The 21831-nt window shown below is 39.0% G+C and overlaps 3 protein-coding genes across 5 annotated transcripts; 2 read left to right on the forward strand and 1 right to left on the reverse strand.

Annotated features, from left to right (window-relative positions):
• The first annotated feature begins 45 nt into the window (after positions 1–45).
• LOC119893136 (patatin-like phospholipase domain-containing protein 2) lies at positions 46–6760 on the forward strand. The gene is made up of 9 exons (XM_038705092.1): positions 46–420; positions 1422–1654; positions 2036–2101; positions 2859–3068; positions 3952–4012; positions 4165–4359; positions 4500–4617; positions 5984–6091; positions 6402–6760. The coding sequence occupies exons 1-9, from the start codon at positions 234–236 to the stop codon at positions 6700–6702; spliced, it is 1479 nt and encodes a 492-aa protein (XP_038561020.1). The 5' UTR covers positions 46–233; the 3' UTR covers positions 6703–6760.
• Positions 6761–7675: 915 nt separating this feature from the next.
• On the forward strand, positions 7676–14268 carry LOC119893478 (patatin-like phospholipase domain-containing protein 2). Of its 2 annotated transcripts, none has more exons than XM_038705678.1 (9): positions 7676–8100; positions 8958–9190; positions 9334–9399; positions 10517–10726; positions 11034–11094; positions 11186–11371; positions 11777–11918; positions 12075–12170; positions 12377–12829. In XM_038705678.1, exons 1-9 carry the CDS (start codon positions 7914–7916, stop codon positions 12567–12569), a joined length of 1374 nt encoding a protein of 457 aa, XP_038561606.1. In that variant the 5' UTR covers positions 7676–7913; the 3' UTR covers positions 12570–12829. The 2 variants fall into 2 exon arrangements, with proteins under 2 accessions (XP_038561606.1, XP_038561607.1); XM_038705679.1 differs by lacking the exon at positions 12377–12829 and adding an exon at positions 13789–14268 and having other exon boundaries at positions 7681–8100.
• Positions 13181–20908, reverse strand: LOC119893480 (G/T mismatch-specific thymine DNA glycosylase-like). 2 transcript variants are annotated; one of them, XM_038705680.1, is made up of 11 exons: positions 20764–20908; positions 20057–20131; positions 18694–18860; positions 17992–18278; positions 17817–17886; positions 17354–17489; positions 17082–17164; positions 16902–16996; positions 16042–16213; positions 15661–15813; positions 13181–13963 (listed from the first exon to the last, which is right to left on the reverse strand). In XM_038705680.1, exons 2-11 carry the CDS (start codon positions 20113–20115, stop codon positions 13839–13841), a joined length of 1347 nt encoding a protein of 448 aa, XP_038561608.1. In that variant the 5' UTR covers positions 20116–20131; positions 20764–20908; the 3' UTR covers positions 13181–13838. The 2 variants fall into 2 exon arrangements, with proteins under 2 accessions (XP_038561608.1, XP_038561609.1); XM_038705681.1 differs by lacking the exon at positions 20057–20131 and having other exon boundaries at positions 20764–20888.
• Between the last annotated feature and the right edge of the window lie 923 nt (positions 20909–21831).

The raw sequence follows: 21831 nt of genomic DNA on the forward strand, positions 1-21831 counted from the left end.
TCTATTCTGTTGTCATGTGACCTTTCCCAGCCAATAGGAAATGAGTCCTAATCATTCAAAATTGAGTAAGAGTTTATTACTCTACCATGCCACCTTTGGATGATTTTTTTTGCAGGGGATGTGAAGGTGGCAGATGGCATTTATTTCACATGTTTACAAGTTGAAGTTTTCACTAGTTCGTGCAGTGGGTTTGTACAGACTGGACTATTGTTGCTGGAGTCGCACCTGACAAGATGTTTGATTTGAAGAAAGACTGGAGCATCTCTTTTGCAGGATGTGGTTTTATGGGTATTTATTACGTTGGTGCCACCAGCTGTATCCTTGAACGCTTCCCCCGCCTCATACAAGGCGCCTCATCCATCTATGGAGCTTCTGCTGGATCTTTGATGGCCGTTGTTCTTACTCTTGAACTTCCTCTAGGTGGGTTGTGAGGCCCTTCTGACCAAACAAAAATCGGCCATTTTAACGTTACGGTGGTCATTATCAAATGTACTGTCAAATGTATAGGAGAGCCTTTCCCGATCTTATTTGACTTTATTTTATCCCTTTTATTTTATTGTATTTTACTAATTTTATATTAATCTGTATTTTAGTCTTTTCAATGTTTTCATGCTCTTATCTTGTTTTTTTTTTGTATTATTCTTTACACTTGTTAAAGCACTTTGTAACTTGTTTTTGAAAAGTGCTCTACAAATAAGGATTATTATTATTATTATTACTAGATCAAATAGCAGAATATTCAAATGCCATAAAAATCACTATATTTTATAACATAATTCAGCATAGAGCTATGCATCAAGCAGCATTGTACTTGGATAAATATCCAATGTCAATGCCACTATCACCATAGAGAGATGTCTTGTTGTTTGTTTTGACTTAATTAATATAAGATATATTATTAAAAACTTCATAAGATTTTGCTGCTTGTACCCACATTTACCTCATTAGTTTCTTAATGGATCTCTGTGTTGCAGTGGTTGCACCTTGTTTGGACACCTTATTTTGTGAATTAAGAAAAATCTTTTTAGAGCACATTTTAGTTTTTTTCTTAACTTTAGATGGGCTTCCATCACCTTAGCACAGAGTTTAGCCAGGTGAGTTTTAGACACAACCTGATATTGAAAAAGCACATTGACATCAATATATGGAGCTATTTTTAAAAAGGTTTTATCCAATGTTTGATGTATCTTGGCAATAGTCTATTTTGACAAATAACTCATAGCACATGTTAAATCAAATTAGACAATCTAACTTAAATCCTTAGTTGACAGAGACACTGCAACTGAATGGCTCCTTAATTTAGTTTTATGTAAAAAAAAATGTATATATTTCCCTTTACTGATTTGTGATCAGTAATTTTAGAATTCCAGTTCAGCCATTTTACCAAGTATGCACTGGTATTACTGTGTTTCTCTGTGCAGAGAAATGCTGTGCTGATTTGATGTTCATGGCCAGAGAGGCTAGGAAGCGCAAACTGGGGCCCCTGCATCCAGCTTACAACCTGGTGAAGATCGTTCAGGACTCTCTGCTGGGGATCCTTCCAGAAGACGCCCACGTTCGAGCCTCTGGGAAGCTCTGTGTGTCCGTGACCAGAGTGTCTGATGGGAAGAACGTACTAGTGTCGGAGTTTAACAGCAGAGAGGAGCTCATTCAGGTGTATTTTACAATTTGAGAGTTCAACTGACATTTTTATCCAGAGTCTTCTGAGGAGACAGTTCTGTGTCTTTATTGCCAACATGATATTTAGCCAACAGAGATAACTAGAACGGATCTGTGATGATACAGTTGTTGTAATCAGTTACATTAAGATTGTGAAAAGCTGACTAGACAGATGTTTTGACATTCCAGGAAACGGAGGAGGAATATGTTGGGGGGAAATTATGAAAGCTACTGCCTTTCACCAGAAAGGAGTAGTGATTCTGCTGTTTCTTTTCAAGTACAGTCATATCAGATGTAACCGATTTATAATCTTTTAGAGACATTACTCCACTGTTTGTTTCTGTACCTAATCTGCAGTAAAATGTGCCTTTTCCAGGCCCTCATATGCAGCTGCTTTGTCCCTTTCTACTGTGGCGTTATTCCACCCACTTATCGCGGAGTGGTGAGTGAACCAGCAAGCCATTATACTAGGCATGCAAAAAATCTTGTTATGGTGAACAATTTACCTTAAAACTGCATCTCTCTGTGCTTAAATTAAATTAAATTAAAGCAAGATATTAATTGTTTTTGAAGCAGTCTCGCACATTCATTAATTTTTATGCATGTTTCTTACCCTCTATTTCTCTGTATTCTGGCCAATAGTCCTGGTGTAACAGACATTCCCTACTGCTGAGCACGCAACCTATAATTTTAAAGTTGAAATCAGAATTCAGGCCTTTTTTTGGGTTGGAGGGGCGCATTTTGTACGTGACCAGACTGATTTGGTATGATTTTATTAATCTCAAGTTACACATTGTAAATTTCAATTACACAGCAACCAGAAAAATTTAAAATATTATGAGCCCTGAAATATACTGTACTGCGTTACAAAAAATTTGACAAAATATTAGACCAGCCTCCAAAATTTCTATAGTTGAATGAACAGCTCTTTGACAGTGTCAACACTTACAAAGTTTTATTTATACAGGACAGTTGGATTGCATTCGAATGTACAAGTTTTTTTTTTATTCAGATGCTTCAAACTTCACTCTTCCTCAAGATTAACCAAAGTGCTTTAGTCACTGCATGGCCTGTTAATTGTTACATCTACATGAAAGCTGTGGCCAATGTCTTGGACGATATTCATTAACCTCAATATCTGAGACCAGGAATACGTTTCCGGTTCTACCCATTGATCAACACCCTCCTTTTCCACTCAGCATTACGTGGACGGTGCTATCAGTGACAACCTGCCTCGATGTCACCTGAAAAACACGTTCACGTTCTCTCCATATGCCGGTGAGTCTGACCTCTGCCCTCGAGGGAGCACGCTCAGCTTCCACGAGGTGCGCTTCAACAATGTCAGCATCCAGGTCAACTCAGCGAACATGTTCAGGGTGGCCAGCTCCTTCTTCCCCCCCAATCCTGAGGTGAGATACAGATGGCCTATGTTTCAGAAGCTACTCTCAATTGCAGCAGTTAGAAACACTTTTAGTTAAAAATGGTGTTTTTAGGATAACAGACTTATGTATATTCTGTGGATATAGTACTGAATTTTGTACAACACATGTTAAATACTTCAGGTTGTTTTCTGTAAATTCTGTTGAACTATTCAGTTTTGGTTTTTGTTCCGCCCAATTACAACAAATCACATATTTCATATTACTACTGCCAGCCTTCTAAGGCATTAATTTTATGGATTAAACATGCTTGTTATCCTCCCTTTCAGCAGCCATTATTTTCCAATGATTTCAGTTGTCTTTCTTTTCAATATGGCATGACAATCAGCTTACACAGACTTTAAATATGGATAGTTCAGAATTGTTTATATAAGGTGGTATGAGTTATTAATGATATTGATGGCTCACAAAGAAGTATTTCATGTAACTATTGGATATCTCTGATCATAGAAAAGCAATGAAAGTTCAGCTGATACTCAGGGAAAGGCCATACAGGAGTCAAAGCAGTACAGGGCAAGTCAGGATTCCTCTACAGTTGGATTATTCCAACCAATATGAGCACATACAGACCACTTATTGTTGCGTCTTCTCTTTTTCAAAGAAGATGAAAGCATGTCTCCAAGGTGTGTTGTCAAAGTCCTGCCTGAACCAAAACGTTGCTGAGGGATTATTTGAAATTACTTGATGCCTCCATTCTGCTCTCTGCTGGTCATAATTTGTAATTGCAACCTATAAATATAACTTCTAGGCAAGTCTCCCATTTATTTTAATACCGACAAACGGTGAACTCAAAGTATTTTGTGTGTCTATTAATTTAGCTTCCATCCTTACCAAGCATTTTCGGATTTTACAGACAATGGCTGAAATCTGCCAGAATGGCTACATGGATGCTCTCCGCTTCCTGCAAGAGAACAGTAAGGACATCTTGCCATAATTACTGTGGAGCAATAATGGAAACAGAAGGTCGGGATTTTAAAGTTGTATTCTACTAGCTGCAGCAGCTGATGGTGTGTAATACAATGCTTCTTATTGTGCAAATCATTTTGATTTGAATAATCCATCACAGATCTGATCAGCAGTGAGAGTCCCCTGAGAAGTTTGGAGATGGATGCACCTAAGCCTGCTTGTTGTGAGCTGGTGAAGGAGCCGGCCGAAGCTGAAGAGTCCAAGGAGAACACACATGGACTGAAACCATTTAAGGAAGAGCACAGGTGGCTGGATCCACAGCTGACTGAGCACCTCCCAGTTAACATTAAAAGGGGTAAGAACAGTCATTGAAAGGTTGGCTGGCATGGTTGTGTACAGGGCTGTGATTCAAACAGAAGAAACTGTGAGTCACTGAGCCAGTACAGTACATACAGTTAAACTAAATGTGTGTTTCTTTTTAAATTTATTTGTCAGTTTTGTGTGAGGCCTGTAGAAAGGCACATACTGCTGGTGGTCTGTTGTCCAACATGACTGCGTACCTGAAAGTCTCCTGTACTCTGCCTGTGGTGTCGGCCTGCTCTCTTGCCAAGAGGTACAGTGTGCTAACCTGTTACAGTACCACATCCAAATTATTTCTAATATGCTTGGAGCCACTTAAGCATTCTTCCCTGTGATCATCAGATACTATCTTTGTCATCTTGAAGCCAACAAAGGGCATGTTGGTACTGCAGTCCAAATAGGTTGCAACAAATGCTTCCAATGATTTGCAAATACTTTTTTAAACTACGTGTAATATTGACTATGAACAACAGATGGATATTTGGAGGATGATAATAGTCTCAAAGTTATTTTCCAGGATAGTCTGCAGCAGCATCTAAGGTGTCTTTTTAAGTTTTTTTTTAATTATGACGATGAAGCACATTGAGTCTTCATACTTTTACTTCACTATATTTCAAATCAAAATCAAATCAAATTGTAAAATCACCAGATGTGTGGTCCCAGTACACTTTACAGAAAACAGAGACACATAAAGTTTGCAGAACTGGATAAAAAAGGCTTACAACACATAAGAAACACACATTAAAAAACAACAATAAAATACACAATTTCAAAACTAATACAATAAAATAGACAATGTATACAAATTCATAAAATACCCTAGCCCAAACTATAAGCCTTTTCATAAAATATAGAAAAAACATCCCTAACTAAAAGCTTTTAATTTTTTGTTTTTAACCTACTCTTAAATATGGAAATATTGGTTGCTTCCTGAACCCAGACAGGGGTCTGACTCCACAGCCGAGGTGCCTGATGGCTAAAGGCTCTGGCTCCCATTCTACATCTAGAGAACCTAGGCACTACAAGTAGCCCTGCATTTTGGGAGCGCAGTGTTCTAGTTGAGCAGTATGGTGTAAGGAGTTCTTTCATATAGGATGGTGTCTGACCATTAAGAGCTTTGTATGTAAGAAGTATTTTAAAATCAATTCTCAATTCTACCGGGAGCCAGTGCAAAGTAACTAAAACAGGGGTGATATGATCTCTCCTACTGGTTCTTGTCAGTATGCGTGCAGCAGCGAGGGAAATATTATACTCCACTACATTTCTCTGACAGCTGTAAATACTTTAAGTCCTTTTATGTTAGATAAGCAGATAATAAGCATCATGGCATGTCTTTCTGTTTGTAGATTCCGTCGTGCCTTTCCCTCCTTTCCATTTTCAACTAACGTGACAGCATGAAAAGCCCCAAAACTAGGAATAAAAAGATCCACAGCAAAACAGCATTTATTCTTTACAATAACTTTTATTCCTGACAACAATTCATTACTAATATTTGCAGCTTTCACTTAAGTCAAATTTTAATGTAGGATTAGTAATACATCCTAAGAAAGTACCTTTTTCTTTCTACCACTGCACACAAGATGTGCTAATTTAACCTAGACTTTGACTGTTCCTTTTAGACTTGCGCACTGGATCCCAGATGTGTCAAGGGACATGAGCTGGCTCTATGGCAAGGCTGGAGACACATACAAACAAGCTTTGAAGGATGATGTGGAGGACTACGACAGGTATGCAGTGTAATAACCCTTTCTCCTTTCCAGATCTATAAATGTGCAGACTGTGCCACGGTTTCATCAGTTCACTGCGAGTTGTAATACCTCCTATAAAAACAAAACAAAAAAAACATGTTTGGCTATACTTGAGCTCAGTTGTGCTTTGCTGAATGCCTTGTCTTAACACGAGTGGACATTCTGGCTTGTTTGTCTCACTAGATCATAGATGAAAAGATACTGAATCTCTTACATTTCACATTGGTGCACAGTGTTGGCCTGACACAATTAAACTATCCCTTTTTTTTTAATCCTGTGCTCTTTCCAGTGAGAAGCCACTGCGCAGATGTACAAGCCTGCCGTTAGGCCTGAACCTGTGCAGTGCTCTCCCAATGACCCCAGAAGCCACGCCCACCTCCGGTCTTGCCTTCACCTGGAACATGCAAAGTGAGTTGGACCACTTGTCCCTGACCCCCCCCCCTACACCCACCTCTGAGTTTGGTGAAGCCACCACAGAGTCCACTACAAGCGCAGGTAGAGCCTGGGGTTTGGGCAGAGCCGTGGGGTGGATCCGAAATAGTCCACACCTCAAGACGGATGATTCAGTGTCCTTTTCTGCATTTGAGTAAAGATATTTAATATTACACAGAAGAAATGAAAATGTTTAATAAAGGAATGGAAAATGTCCTGTGTTTTGTGGTGTCACTATCAAAGAGAATGTCAGCGGGATCTCAGATACAGTAAGCAACTGCATAGTAGTACTAACTGCACTATATTTGTTTTCTTGAGGTCCTGCCTACTTAACCTTATTATTATTATTATTATTATTATTGTGTGTAATATGAGCGGTGGCGCTATCCCACTGAGAATTATGACATGACTGCAGTTCCCCTCAGCTTATTGGAGCTTATTGGATCTTTGAGCTCATTGTTTTAGTCTTCCAGCCTGAATCTTTACTCTTCTGGTTCACTCTCACCGCTCAGGAGCAAAAGGCAGCAGTAGTTAAACTCACTGTGCACAACATCGTAATTTCAGTTGATGGAAGATAGAAAAACAAACTCGATTCTACTCAAAGTTGGATCTTTGCTATATATGTATTTATACATTTCATTTATTGATTTTTTTATAATAGTCTATTTATCAACTTGTACTGACGTACTGTCATATTATGATGCACCATTGTCAGCTGATGTCACATGTAGGTGTGACAATATTAAGTCAAATTAGAGATTGATCTTAGTCGTACTTTTTTTGTTTATTACTAGCTACATAAAGGATCAAGTGACCAAGGTTTACTCAGTTGAGCGTGGTGGGTGTGTGTGTGTGTGTTTTTTATTTTATCACATGTATTTCTAGGATCTGAAAATAATAATCCATTGAATAAGTCAGTGGGAAGACTGGACAGACTGGATAGGAATTGTTTTCATATAGGTAGCTCCTTTAAATATAGTTTTTCAAACCTGTACTTTATTTTCTCTCGGTATGATGATGTGCAATAAGTCAGTTCAGTCACACTGAGGATGTTTGTTTTTCCCATGCCCACCTTTGACCCCGCCTGCCTCCCTTCTGTACACAGTATAGTGTTGGTTAGTTATGAAAACTGTATCACATGGCATGTAAGTGAAGTATCCAGCCTGTTCTTTGTTTTGAAATATATGACGTTTGAGCCTAGCAAGTTGTGCAATATCAGACTGTAGCACAGTACTGCCCATTTTATCTCTAAATGTAGTGACGATAAGACAGTGGTTTACATGTTCCACAAGGAATCCAAATGCACCAGCTGAACTCTGATGTATGATTGAAAAGATGTGGTTTTGAGTTGATAGTAACCTCAGAGAAGATGTTTAACTGGGACGAGGAGTGGAACATCTCTTTTGCAGGCTGTGGATTTAGGAGTATTTACTACCTGGGAGCTTTGAGCTGTATCCTTGAGCAGGTCCCACAGCTGGTTCATGGAGCCTCTAAAATCTGTGGAGCTTCATCTGGTTGTCTTGTGGCTGCAGCTCTGACAGTTGGGATTCCCATTGGTGAGTTTACTGTACATTGCAGATTAGAGTGTACATTTCTTCCGTCTGACTCAAATCACCATGTTCTATAATTCAATTGTTTTGCTGACAATTTGTTGTTTGTCTCATGATGATTGCCAAATGCATCATCAGTATGCCTAAAATACTTAGCAAGTAGCTTGTAAAAGCCTCATTAATATTTTAGTTTGTTTTGTTATTCACCACTTTTTTCACCACATGTTTGCTTCCTGTAGTATATGAGGTACCTGGCCATTCAGAAAGTGCTGTTATTGATACTTGGAGTAAACACTGTACTTGGCAGGTTCTCTGACACACAGAGTTCGTGCAATAGTAAGAGCAAATTCCAGAGGTCAAAGTTAAAGCCAAGGGAGGCCAAATGAGAAAAAGCACGTGTCACTCACTGTCTCTCTGCTCTATTTTCTTAGTCATTAACTCAGAGTAAAACAATAAAAATAAAATAAAATCGCAAAAACAAAAAACACCATAATAATTTATTTTTATTTTCAACTCAACCTTAAATCCTAAGCTAAAATGATAAAAATGACTGACAGTAATAAAGCAACAAGCAAAGGGCAGTGAGATAAGAAACAAATCAGTTGAAACAATGCGTCAGTCATTGATTTCCTGCATTAGCCAGAATGCATTTTGCAGCAGAGCAACAACGCTTGCTTCTTGAATACATCAAAGAACCCGATGAATCACAAAATAGCTAAAGTAAATACAGAAACAATATCAAAAGATAACTTTATTAAAGTTAACCATGTTATTAATTCTCTCTCATTCACTTATTCACCTTTACTGCATAATAAATGCATTACTATAGCCAAAGGCTGATGTTGATAAGTTTTCCTCCTCAGAACAGTTGTGTGTCGATGTATTGAACACGGCGAAAGAGGCCAGAAAACACACACTGGGAGTTTTCCACCCAACCTTCAGTCTGCTGCGGATCGTACGGGAATCCCTGCTGGAGAGGCTGCCAGCAGACGCCCACCTTCGGGCCTCTGGAAAGCTCTGCGTGTCCCTCACCAGACTGGCTGATGGGAAGAACATTTTGGTGTCAGAGTTCGACAGCAGAGAGGAGCTCATTCAGGTAGAACAGATTTAAGAGGGGTACAAAACATTTTTTGCAGCCTGGTCTGACTTCATAGCATCTGTGCTGACAGTCTTCCAGCAAATGCCAGGAGCTGCGAGTCTAATACCTGAAGTTTTATCCTGCCTTGTCTTCCTTTGCAGGTTCTCATGTGCAGCTGCTTTTTCCCTGTTTACTGTGGTTTCATGCCACCCTCATACCGTGGAGTGGTGAGTAGGCCTAGAAATCTTGTACATTTTTTAATTTAGATTTTTGTAAAAGGGTTAGAAGGAAATGGTTATACAGTATATTGTTATTATAGTAATATCATAAGGGCTTGAAAGTAAAGAACATACATTTTATATACTTTAAAGCCCTTGTAATCAGAATGTATGAATCACATAAACAGGGGTAAAAATCCAGAGTAGGAATTTCTGGCACATCACCTTCTGCAAGATGCACAGAGAAGGAAAAAATCTGAATAGGTCAAAACTCCACCAACACTTGTAGTTGAAATACCAACTTCATTGTGAGACCAACACCTTTTGACTTGCGGTTTTCATTAGGGTCATTACACAACACTGTGTTGGTCCCACATTACAGTTCTTTCTACTACTTGACCATTTCTGGGCTTTTGTTTTGTTTATTTTACTCCAATACTTGCAACACAGCTACAATGGAGTACATAATGTTTTAGCTTTAAACATAATTTTGATTCAAACATTTAAACATAAAAGGACTGTGTGTTGTTTTTACAGCTGCCATTGTGCCTCCATGTTTAACAGTCACATAGGGAAAAAAACAAAGAACAGCAGGAGTACCAGTTCCCCCACTGACAGTTGACTCATTAGACCAGAAAGCATTGAAGTTTGGAGATAATATTTGAAGATTTTCTCATCTCTAAAGGCTGTTGCTTTGTCTTTCTTACTATTTTCCTAGTAAGACACTTTAACTCACAGCTGAATGCAACAAATTCATGCTTCTTTTCTGAAATTTACAAAAGGGAATCTAAGTAATGTAGGAAATCAATAACTTAAGATACATTATTAAATTCAAAACATGGATTTAATGGATTTGAAGAGTAGGATCAGTTCAGAATAATTTGTGGCCGGGCAATATGAGAACAGTCAATGATGTCAAATTACTCTCCTGCTAAACATTATTAAATGTTAACGTTAGCCATCCGTTGATATATAGATGCAGTGACATTTTTTCAGTCACATCCAAATGTTTGTCATCAAGAATGTAATAATAATTACATTATCAAACCCTTTAAGCTGCACATTTTGAATCTGTGCGGCCATCTGAGACAGTAATCAACATTCAGTCAGTTCTCCTTCCTCTCAGCTCTATATGGATGGAGCCCTGAGCAACAACATGCCTCTGTTCGAGCAGAGAAACACCATCACTATGGCCCCCTTCTCTGGCGAGAGCGACATCTGCCCCAGTGAGGGCACGTTCAACTTCTTAGAGGTTCACTATGGCAACGTTAGCATCCAGGTCAACACAGGCAATGTGTACCGGGTCTGGACATCCTTCCTCTCTCCCAGACTTGAGGTGGGTCATTTTACTTTAATATAACAATCTTTGTCACACCAAGAAATGTAATGTATTAAGTTTGGCAATGGCGCAGTTGATAAGACTCATGACTTTGATGTGTCCCTGAGCAAAACACTTAACCCCTGGTTGCTCCAGAGGAGTGCGACCTCTGACATACTTAGGAATTGAAACTCGCTTTGGTTAAAAGCGTCACCGTCACCTAAATGAATAAATGTAAAAGACAAATGGACCTTGTGATGCGTAGCAGTTCTCTGTAATTTAAAAGAGCAAACACACCTTCATGATTTCCACTTGTTCTTAACAGAAGCTTGCTGAAATCTGTCACAACGGTTACAAGGATGCTCTTTCTTTCTTGAGTGAAAGAGGTGAGCTCCAACACATGCATCCTCCTCACGACTGAGTCTATTTGATCTTAACAACCAACACATGTTATATTAACTCAACTGTCTGTGATAGATCTGCTTGGGCAGCATCTTACCACCAGTTTGGTGGCGGAGAGAGACGCAATCAGACCTGCTTGCTGTGAGCAAGCAGAAGAGTCAAAGACGACACTGTTGAATGGACAAAACCCTCAGCAACAGGAAGATCATTTATGGCTGGACCAGAAAGTCATAGAGAACCTCCCAGTTAGCTTCAAGAAAGGTAAGGAGGACATGTGGGACTTGCTCGTAATCAGCAGGTCACAGAAAGGGTTTAGTTAGAAAACCGAAAAAGGATAAGTGATGATTAAATGTAAGGACTTGGTTTATTGGAATCAAACTTGTTCCTAGGACACGGGTAAAAATTCCCAGGAAGGATACAAAAAAGGGAATAGGAAAGAGAATAATGAATGCCCTTCTTGCCCTTAACCTTTGAGCAAAGCACTTAACCACCACTGTGAAGCTCCTCAGTGGAGAATCATCACTGGAAATGTGAATCTTAAGAGGATACTTCTTGTGATAAATGAATTTGGATTGAGCCCAAGTACAAAATATCTCACAGGTAATATAACTATTATGACACAGACATAAGTTGGTGTGATGTCCACTGTGTGTGTGTGTGTGTTAGTGCTGTGTGAGGCATGCAGGGACAGTCATGATGGCAGCACTCAGTGGTCTCAGCTCATTAAGTTCCTTCCAGCAAAAGTGCTTATGTATCTGCTGACCTTCCTAATGCTTCCTGTTGAACTGACCTTCTTACTCACCAAAAGGTAAAGTGCTTTGATTATGCAACCAAAAGGGAAGGAGATGAAGCAACATAACTTAATATCCTGCTCCTTTCTGCACTGGGAAAATTACTTTAACAACAATCAGTGGCATCACTTACATTTTTTTATACTTATGATATTTTTCTTTTCTTGTGACAGCATGATATCAGGCTGTGCAGCGACTAGCAGACTGCTGACGTCGACTGCAGAACTTTGCAGGCTGACATGGAACAGCGAAGGCAAGGAACCTAACAGGTGTGTGCACTTGCAAATTTAATAAAATTAACCTCGAGTTAATCAAATTAATAAATTTTGATCTCTGTTATTGGATTGGTAATTATCGGTTATTCTTAATATACACGTCTTTGCCACTGCAGCTGTTTAACTAACACCACTTTATAAATAGATGACATTGCAAAACTACTCTTATTTTTGGTGATGCTCATCTTTGTATTCTCCAGTGCATTTCCAGAGCAGCGCTGCAGCAGCAGGTCCTATAATTCAGACCTCAGAACCCAGACAGCAGGAGACAAAAACATTAAACGCCAGGAATTCCAACAAAACTCTTCACTGGGTCCATCCACCCCCAAAACCTCTTCATGTAGCAAGATGACTTTAAACCACAGAAGTAAACAGATGTGTCATCAACCATAACCCAGGCAAAACAAACAAAAAAGTAGATTGTAGTAGATTTTATAATTTTAGCCACCCCAGTAGCTTGCATGTACTAAGGATAAGTCCTTACCACAGTGGCCCGGGCCCTTTGCTGCATTTCCTGTCTCTCTCCAGCTATCAATGTCTAATAAAGGCAAACAGCCTTTAGAAAATGATCTTGAAAGAAAATAATTGCAAATGTTAAACTTTTTTATGAATGACATTTGTTGTGTAGAAGAAGAAATGCTTGTTTGTTTGGATTTCTCTGACTCCTGTGTATCGACTCAGAAAGGCCAGCTTTACCTAACTTTTCCCAGGCATCGTGCTTTAAAAAGAATACCCCAAACTTCAAGTAAATGAGCATAACTTGCTGTTGAATAACCAGCATTCCGAGAACAGTACATAAAATAATTTAAGAGACTTAATTTAAGCATTGATAAAGTAAGCATTGACATAAAAAGTGATAGTTTCAACGATAAGTCGTTATCCAGGGTTTAGTGTGTTTAAAAGCATGTTGATTTTATGAATTTCTTACAGACAAATCTCTGGCACTCTAAGCTTACCCAAGAGGCTTTATGACTCTTGAAAAGACTGAAGGTGATCCAATAATATAGAAAAATCATCATCAGGACATTTTAATGGACAACTGTTTCATAAAATTCCTTGTGAATGACATTTTCATAAACATACAAATCATAATTCTAAAATTCCTAAACCAGAAAAGTGATAACAAAGATTAAAATATTACCTGTTTAAGTTTTGTAACATTATATTGAAAGGCTTGACAGAAATTCCTTCTGTGAAATCTCCATTATGAGTCTGGTTTCATTGAGTGATCACTTTGCATTGTGGTTAGTTCATAGCACCATGAATGTAAAAACATTAATGCTAGCTAAATCCTCAATTCACATAGAGGATCTTACAGTCACACTGATAAAATAACCATCTGGAGTTTTATCTGTCAGTAGAGATGAATGCTTACACTTACTGCATCACAGTGCAGTATAGTACAGTACAAAGGCAAAACAGACATTTAAATACAAGACCTTCTCCAAGGACAGTCAAGCATCATTGTCAAGTCCCTGATTTCACATATTTAAAAAGACTGCCATGAAGATGATCATACATGTATACAAGTCCACAAACAAAATAAAAAGTGCAGAAAGAATATTCTGCAAAATCTCTAAAAAGTCCATCTATGTGTGTATTTCCCACTCAGACACTAATAAAAAGGAAAACAACCTAAACCTGACAAAAGAAGTCTTTTCCTTATACGCTGCCCCCCTTTGGACCACCGCTGATGTCTGGGATCTCATCTGCAAAGGACTGGGTCATCCACTGTCCGTCTGGGAGCTGGCCTTCAGCTATCTGTGACGTGGTCGCCTCCTGTGCTCCTTTAAAGACAGCCAACACACAGACTGAAAGCTTCTGCTAAGGATAATGTGACACAACTGATATCTATTTTGTTTATTGTTATACCTTTGTCATATACATAATAACACTTCTGGAATTTTTCAAGGTACTGAATCACTTCAGGGGGGACAAACTGTTGCCAACATGAAAAGTGTGCATGTTGCTCACATTTGACTTTCCAGTCATCTGTCCCTTGTAATAAAGTTTCATTGCTTTAGGAAGCTTATTTAGAACAACGTTGGGAATTGTTTTGAGTGCGTAAAATAAATTCATCTGATTTTTGGAAGTGATGAGAAGTTCTTGAAAGTGAGTTGAATGACCACTTAATGTCAAATGCTGACAAACCGCAAAGCTCAAAGAATGAGGCTAAATTTGTCATACACGCCATAATAATGCATCTAAGCAACACAAAGATTTTGCATATTAACTTACGAATTTACACAGTCTGCGATATTCTGTCTGTGATGCCTTTCGCCTTGATTATGTGTTCAACTTTTTTCATATGTTTAATATTAGTTTGCTCTTAGATTGTAATATATGATGCTCTGCTGCCAGCAGACTTGTCCATGTTTGGTCATCTGCTGCAGACACTGCCCCCTTTTATGTGAAAGCACTTATGGCTGGATTGGGAAACCCTGGTTTGACTTACCTAGTTGATAGCCAGAGTCGTGTGACTGCTTAGCCTGATTGTGATTGTTACTCTAGGAATCCACTGACTACGGCACGTTACGGCTGCGCTACGGTTTTTATCCGTCCATAGCCCGGCGTCAAAGTCGATGTAGTGTAAAAGCGCTTTGAGTGGTCGACTAGACTAGAAAGGCTCTATACAAGTACGGAGCATTTACTTTTACATTCACTGGAAGCGTGTCAGAAGCGTTTCAGCAGCGGAGCGTGCAGCCTGCCCCACGTTATTTACTTGTTATTAATTTGTCCTTTTTGTGCTTCTTTTACCTTCTCCACAGCTCTATGTGACCCTGTTTTGTTCAGTCAACTTCAGGCTGCATTTCCCAGGAGGAACATTACAGAATCAGAGCATTTTGCCTGCCTGATTTTGCTGACATGTTTAGTGTTTTTGCTTTTTGTGCTTCTACTATGATTAAATAGGCTGCGCAGTTAAATGATTTCATTTTGTGTCCGTTTAACCGCGTTTATTGTCATTTTACAATCGGGAGTCTCCAAAGGGTGTTATATTTTGAAAATTTACCAGATTCTCTCTGCCATTAAGTGTCTGACTTCCTGCCTGGTTCGAGCTGCACTGTGTTGCTTACTAGCTATTCTCTGCGGAGCAGAGAGCCGCTTCTGGGACGCGCTGTGGCCATAGCTGGTGGACTCGGGCGCATTGACTAGCCGTAACGCACCGTAGCCGGAGTCAGTGGATTTTAGGCTTAATAGGCTTAGTGAAGCCAGATAACAAAAAGATTTCCTGGGTATACTGAACCAGTTATGCAGGATATTGGACAACCTGGCTTTGTTTCTCCAGCAGAAATCTAGAAGGGGAAATCAGGGTTCTCTGATCCCTGACCCTGATTACAAAAAACAGTTTCTCATATACATGACGTTTAAGAAGTAACCTGGTTTATGTAAACATGCTGAAGTCTTTTACCTTAAAAGATGGTTAAAATGTAAGGAGTGGAATAAACTCTGCACAGGTGAACCATTTCAACTATGTGTGTGTTACCTGTATTTTCTATAGATGAGAATGTACAGTGTCCGTTGGTCTGGCTTTCAGCCTGGCCCCCTTCAGGTCCTCTCTCTGCATATACTCCACCGTAGGCGTCTTCATAACCAGGATCGTACTGCTCCTCCTTTATTGCCATCCTCTTTGCATCCTCTGTTGATGTAAAAAAGGGAAGAGTAAATAAATGATCTGAACTGGATCCAGAGATCAAACTAAAGTCAGGATGATTAAATCAGGATGTACTGAAACGGGGAATCAAACAAACGATGCCACTACTTTAAATGCTTAATTCTTCATGCAGTATTTTACTGCACTAGAAGTGGGGAAATGAGTTAAATAACCTTAAGGAAAACACATCCATTCATTGATGACTTTGCTTACCCTTGGCCAATTCCAGGTTAAATGAGTACTTGACCTCCTCAATCTCAGTGCTTCTTTGGATCCCCTGCAGCTGATCTCTGAGCTCCCTCAGTTTGATGTAAAAGTGGACTTTGTCCTGAGCACGAGGAAACTGAGCACAACGAGCGCTGGATGAAGGCATCAGATACAGAGCCTGTGTAGGGGGAAATGACTCAAATCAATTCTTCAAAAGGTAATAGCTCTTCATTTATGAAACTGCTATGTTTTTTCAACCCTTAAAGAATAATTGTGGTATTTTTAAACATCAGGCCTATTTTACATATTTTGGTGTCGAAATGACATCGAAATGGTTTTGGAATCCGTGCAGTAGATAGCTTCAGCCAGCAGCCGCAAACCGGCAGCCTCTTTTTTTGCCACTGACAGGCTCAGACTCTTATTCGAGGTGTCACACAACATGGAAAGGATACCTACGAGTGACGTCCTTTGTTTTTAACAAACAGAAGTCTTGTTCAAGACAATGCTCGCTCTGAAATCTCGCAAAAGTGTTGCTGCAGATGTGAGTCAGAGTTGGAGAGAGGAATTTGTTGTGTGGAGTAACATTAGGGAATAAACGGTGTTTCCTGCAACAACTCGCCTCTCTCGAGATTTTAGAGCGAGAACTTGAGCAAGACTTCTGATTCCAGGGCGTCATCGGGAGTCACTTGGAGGGATCCTTTCCATGATGTTGATGTATTTCGACTGGTATCAAGTACTGATCTGATCTCTTTAGTCTCTGCGGTCAGCTAAAAATGTAGGAAAAAAAATAAATTTTCAGAGGCCAATCTGGAAAATTAAATATTTGAGGAATCCCCAATGAAGTTGTAAAACAGCCAGGTGCTCACCACATCACAGTCGGGGATCTTGTGTGGCTGCAAACCAAAATCGAGTTTCTTTGGTTTCTTACCAAACAACTCTCTGCAGAACATTTCATAGATGCCTTTGGGGAGAAAACAGAAATATTACTTTCATTCACTTTAACGAATATTTTTTTTGTAACAGTTGCTCTGTAGTGGAGTGCTTACATTTTCCATTGAAAACAGCAATAAGAGGCTTGTATTTCTTCAGCTTCTCTACGAGAATTGTGCCTCCTTCACGTAACTCTTTACTGTTGAGATGAAGACGGAAGAAAGATGGTTTTAATACTGTGTTACAAATAAGTTAGGATGCTCCAGTAATATGAAACATGATAGTGAGTGAAAAAAATCATAATCCATCAGCGATGTCATGGATGCATCTTCAGTGTCTCTTGCCGCCCCCCTCCCCCCCTCACCACCACATAAGTCTGTAGGCCTACCTTGAGAGGTCTTTGCTCCCTGGTGTCGCCCTGGCCACCATGTTGGTGAAGCCCATTTTATACTTAACAGGCAGGGTGGTATCATGCATGTGGTTGAGCTGCGCCTCAGTAAATCCAGACAAAAATAGGCACTTCCCTGAAATAGAAAAGTAGCCCAGTCATTCATTTCACAAACTGATCATGTCACAGCATCTTGCTTAATCTCTATCAGAAGAGCAAGGTAAAAATCACTTCTAATGTTCTTAAACTATAACCTCGCCTCACAAAAAAGTCCTCACTCTACAGGTCTCAAAGTCAAAAAGGATCTTACAAAGATAGTACAGAATCACACACTTTCATGGATTTCGAAAACACCTTTGGACAGCCACAACTATTTCCCATCCCCTGATCAGTTTTGCAGACAAGCATAGGAACCATTCTTAACTATTATACAACTCAAAATCATTCTTGTCACACAACTTACAAAAATGATTTCCAGGACCTGGAAACCACCGTCCAATGTAAGCTGCCATCAGTCCTGGATTGATACCAATCTAAAAGCAAAATGGCAGATGTTTTTTAAGCTTATGAACTCAAATTCATTCCTGACAGCACACTGTTTGGCTCCACTGTTAAAACAGTTGAACAGGGAATCTTACAATGACATAGTCCAGGTTGTAATCCAGCAGGTCTGGTAGAGTTTTTTTCATGACTTCCTCCTCTGACATTCCTTTGAAACGGTCAACTTTCCTCTTCACCTTCTTGAAGCTCTCATCAATCTTCTCTTGCTTGCCATCTGCCTGAGCCTCAGTGGCCTTCTTGGGCTTAGGACCAGGCTTGGCTTTAGGTGCATTTGGGTCCTTAGGCGGCTTTGGTGCCTTGGGGACTTTTGGTGGTTTGGGTGCCTTGGGTTCCTTGGGTTGAGCTGGTCTGCCTCTCTTTTTGGCTGGGGATACAACAGTACATAGTTTATATCAAAAGGAAGAACTGTCTATTGACAGACTTCATCTTTATGTTACTGTGCTAAATATCACTCCATTTAATTACACTTTAGAGTGTCCAGAAGCATAGAAAACTTCACTGCAAACCCCCACTACTCCAAATTACTTGAGAACGCTAAATACATTTAGCAAGGCTGTCACTTACTTACACAAAGCTTTTCTTCGAAATCATGCTTACTAGCAAGCATGCTAATGTTATACAGTATTACAAGACTTTCATCACATCTTATCATTCATACATCATTGTGCACACCTTCAGTTAACACACTGAGTCAATACTTAAAGACAAATTAAGAAATCTGGGACCAGAACCAGCTCATCTATGAGTGAGGATGTTTCATTCAAAAAGGATCATAGTACGTTTTGCCAGGTTGGCAGGTTCCTGTTGATCCATCATAGGTTCTGGATTAGCCATGTGTGGTACGGCTGTCTCTCCCGTCTGCTCCTCCGGGTAGTGATACTGATTGTTGGAGTTGAAGCCTGAATATTGGGCCTGGAGAGCTTGAAACTGCTGTGCAGACTGAACCCTGTGGTGAATTAATAAGAAAAATAAAACATGGAAATTATAAATACATTAAGTGAAATCGTGATGGGATGTGCTGTGGGATTCAACCTGACTTGGACCAGTTTGCATTGTTGCCTATGTGCCGTTATGTTTTTTGTTTTCAAATCATTGATCATTTGGTTTGATAAATTAATAAAGCATAACTGATGCACTCTCTCCTACAATTGCTGAGTCAGTTAATCCTGATACATTAAATTTATTCATTTAGCGGACACTTTTATCCAAAGCAACTTACAATTGCTATACATGTCAACATGAGCAACTAGTCTTTATTTATTATTATTTATTATGGTTTGTGTCTTGCTTGACATTGATGGTTATGTCACAGTGGGAATTGAACCCGGGTCTCACCACACCAAAGAGATGTGTCTTATCCACCATCACCACCCTCATAATCGCCTCACAAGGATGTGGTCCTTTTTCACAACTTAATTATTAGGTCCGAATTGTTTATTAGTTTATTAGATGAACCCAATATTAGGTTAATTTAATAACCCTGCAAACTGTTCTTAGTTTGCCAATTTAGCTGAAAGCATTTGAGAGGTATCAAGCTTTATGAACTAAATACTGGAAACAGCTTTTTGTTTAACGGAATACAATTCAACAGTCCGTCAAACTACAGCTTTTAAAATGACCATAAAGTTGAATCAACACCTCTTTTAAACAATTTTAACTAAAATGGAACATTATAACCTTGACAATGGTAGGTATTATTGCAGGTCTGTTGTATGTCCTCATTAGGTTTTAGCTAAACTGGCAACTTGGCAGAGCTGCTTGCAACTTATTTTCACACCACATTGAAAACCCACACTGTTAGTTCCCCAGTCAACAATCGTCATTGAATCAAAGAGACTATAGTAAAGCTTCACATCATATTAAGGGGAAAGACATTCCACCATCAAGATGTTTTGCTGTATTCTCCCTGTATTAAACTACATTAAAATGCCAACAACCTATAACAAAACAACATACACATCACTTTAATCCTTTTTCATGGTGCACAAACCAAATGGTATGTTATGAAAACAATGGTAAAACAAAAATCAAAAGGTCAACTGGGCGCACATGCTTTCATTTCATTTTCATCACACTTTACCATTTAGAGGTTTACTGATCTGATACCTGTATGGCCACATTGTGATGAGGAGGAAGACTCACCACTGATGAAGATACTCCGGGGAGACAACAGGGAATGATCCATTCAGCTTTTCTTCCATCTTTTGGGTGGTTTGACTTTATTAAATAAATCAATATGCATATTGAGGAAATACAGCTAGGTGATGTACACGTGTTTTAGCATATTAAGAGTCTGTCATTGTATGAAACTGAATGCATGTGCCAGGGCATTGTATACAAACTGTAGAGTTAACAACAAATGATCAACCATAACATAAAAAAATACCAACAAAAGGATAACTTAGATGGTGCATACACATTAAAACGATGTTAAAACACTACTATGCAGACCCTATTTTATGAAAAGTACAACAATAGATATCCTAAACGACAAATTCTGCTAAAATGCTTCTTCCTCATCCATGACTATGCTAACTAACAAGCTAAACCCGAATGAAAACCAGCTAAAAAGTTGCCATTTTAAACCAGGTTTAGAATACAATGCTAGCAGAATAAAAGGTACGAGTTTGTAGCTATCACACTTCACTTATAACCGTTTAGTATTTCGGGTGATAATATGAATGGTATTGTTAACAGCGGTTCAGTAGCTGTGCCACAAGTGCAGCTAATGTTAGCCAGCAGCTAGCTGTTCAGCTAACTTTGTATGGATGAATGGTTCCGCTTCCCACAAGAGATTCCTCGAGAGAGAATTTTACACAATTTAGCAGTAATTAAAAACGTCTACGAACCTGTTGGGTGTACGGGTTAAACGTGTTTCTTCTGTACAAATAACAGTTTTTTCCCATCTACCCCGCTCTTCTATTCACAACATATGAGGTGCAACACAGGCAACAAAGACTTGACAGCACTGCCGTTCAACTTTGACACCGGAAGATCTCAAGTATGAGACGTAGGGGTGTAAAAACGTAAAAAGAAAAAATATCTTTGGCTATAAACAAGAAAAAATACTCCAACGAAATTATTTGCACATTATGTCCATTCTTCAACAAACATATCGGAATGCGGTGTTTTTAGTGTAAACTGCAATGAAAAACACGAAAACAAGCAAAACGGCACGCACCTATTTTCGCATTGGTATGAGCTACTCGACTTTTAAACTCCGTGAGACTTGTTTTCGATTGGCTGATAGTCTGAGGCGTTTAAAGGGTTCAGCTTTTAAGTACTAATTTCGCCTGCTATTTTTACCCACCCCGCGACCCTGTACGCAGGATAAGCTGTTGACGATGGATGGGTTTTTCCCCACTAAGGTGAGTACAACAACAACTATGGTGAGTACAACTACCACTACTCCTGTAATCCAAAATATGACAGGTTAAAGCATAGTTTCAGTGTTTTTCTAAAACACATAATTAATTAAAATGAAAATAATAACAGCTCCACTTATAACTTTGGTTTTAAAAACTCTTGGTGTATCTTACACATCTCAGGTTCCAACCGGGCAATTTTATTGACCTGTATTTCTTCTTTTTACACTTCTGTTACAAACAATATGTTGTGCAAAATAAGTTAATACAACCTGATAATACATCACTGATGTTTTTTTACAGCAGTAAATATGAAGGCATATCTTACTTTACTGTGAGCACAAAATTAGATTTAATTTCATTAATTATTTTAAATGCTAAACTAATTTACACATAGTACTGTAGTGCTAAGCAGATATGTACAATGCACAGTTACATATAAATGATATAACACTTTTATATAGCCTAAGTTCAAAAACAGTTGCTGTTCTTTAAAGTTGTATTCAATAAAACAGTTGCCCTGTACATACTGTTGCCAGAAATTTGTATTAA

The sequence above is a fragment of the Micropterus salmoides genome, unplaced genomic scaffold (genome assembly GCF_014851395.1).
Source record: "Micropterus salmoides isolate LMB-PRFRI ecotype aquatic unplaced genomic scaffold, ASM1485139v1 Ms_hic_scaffold_8, whole genome shotgun sequence".
NCBI classification, from domain to species: domain Eukaryota; kingdom Metazoa; phylum Chordata; class Actinopteri; order Centrarchiformes; family Centrarchidae; genus Micropterus; species Micropterus salmoides.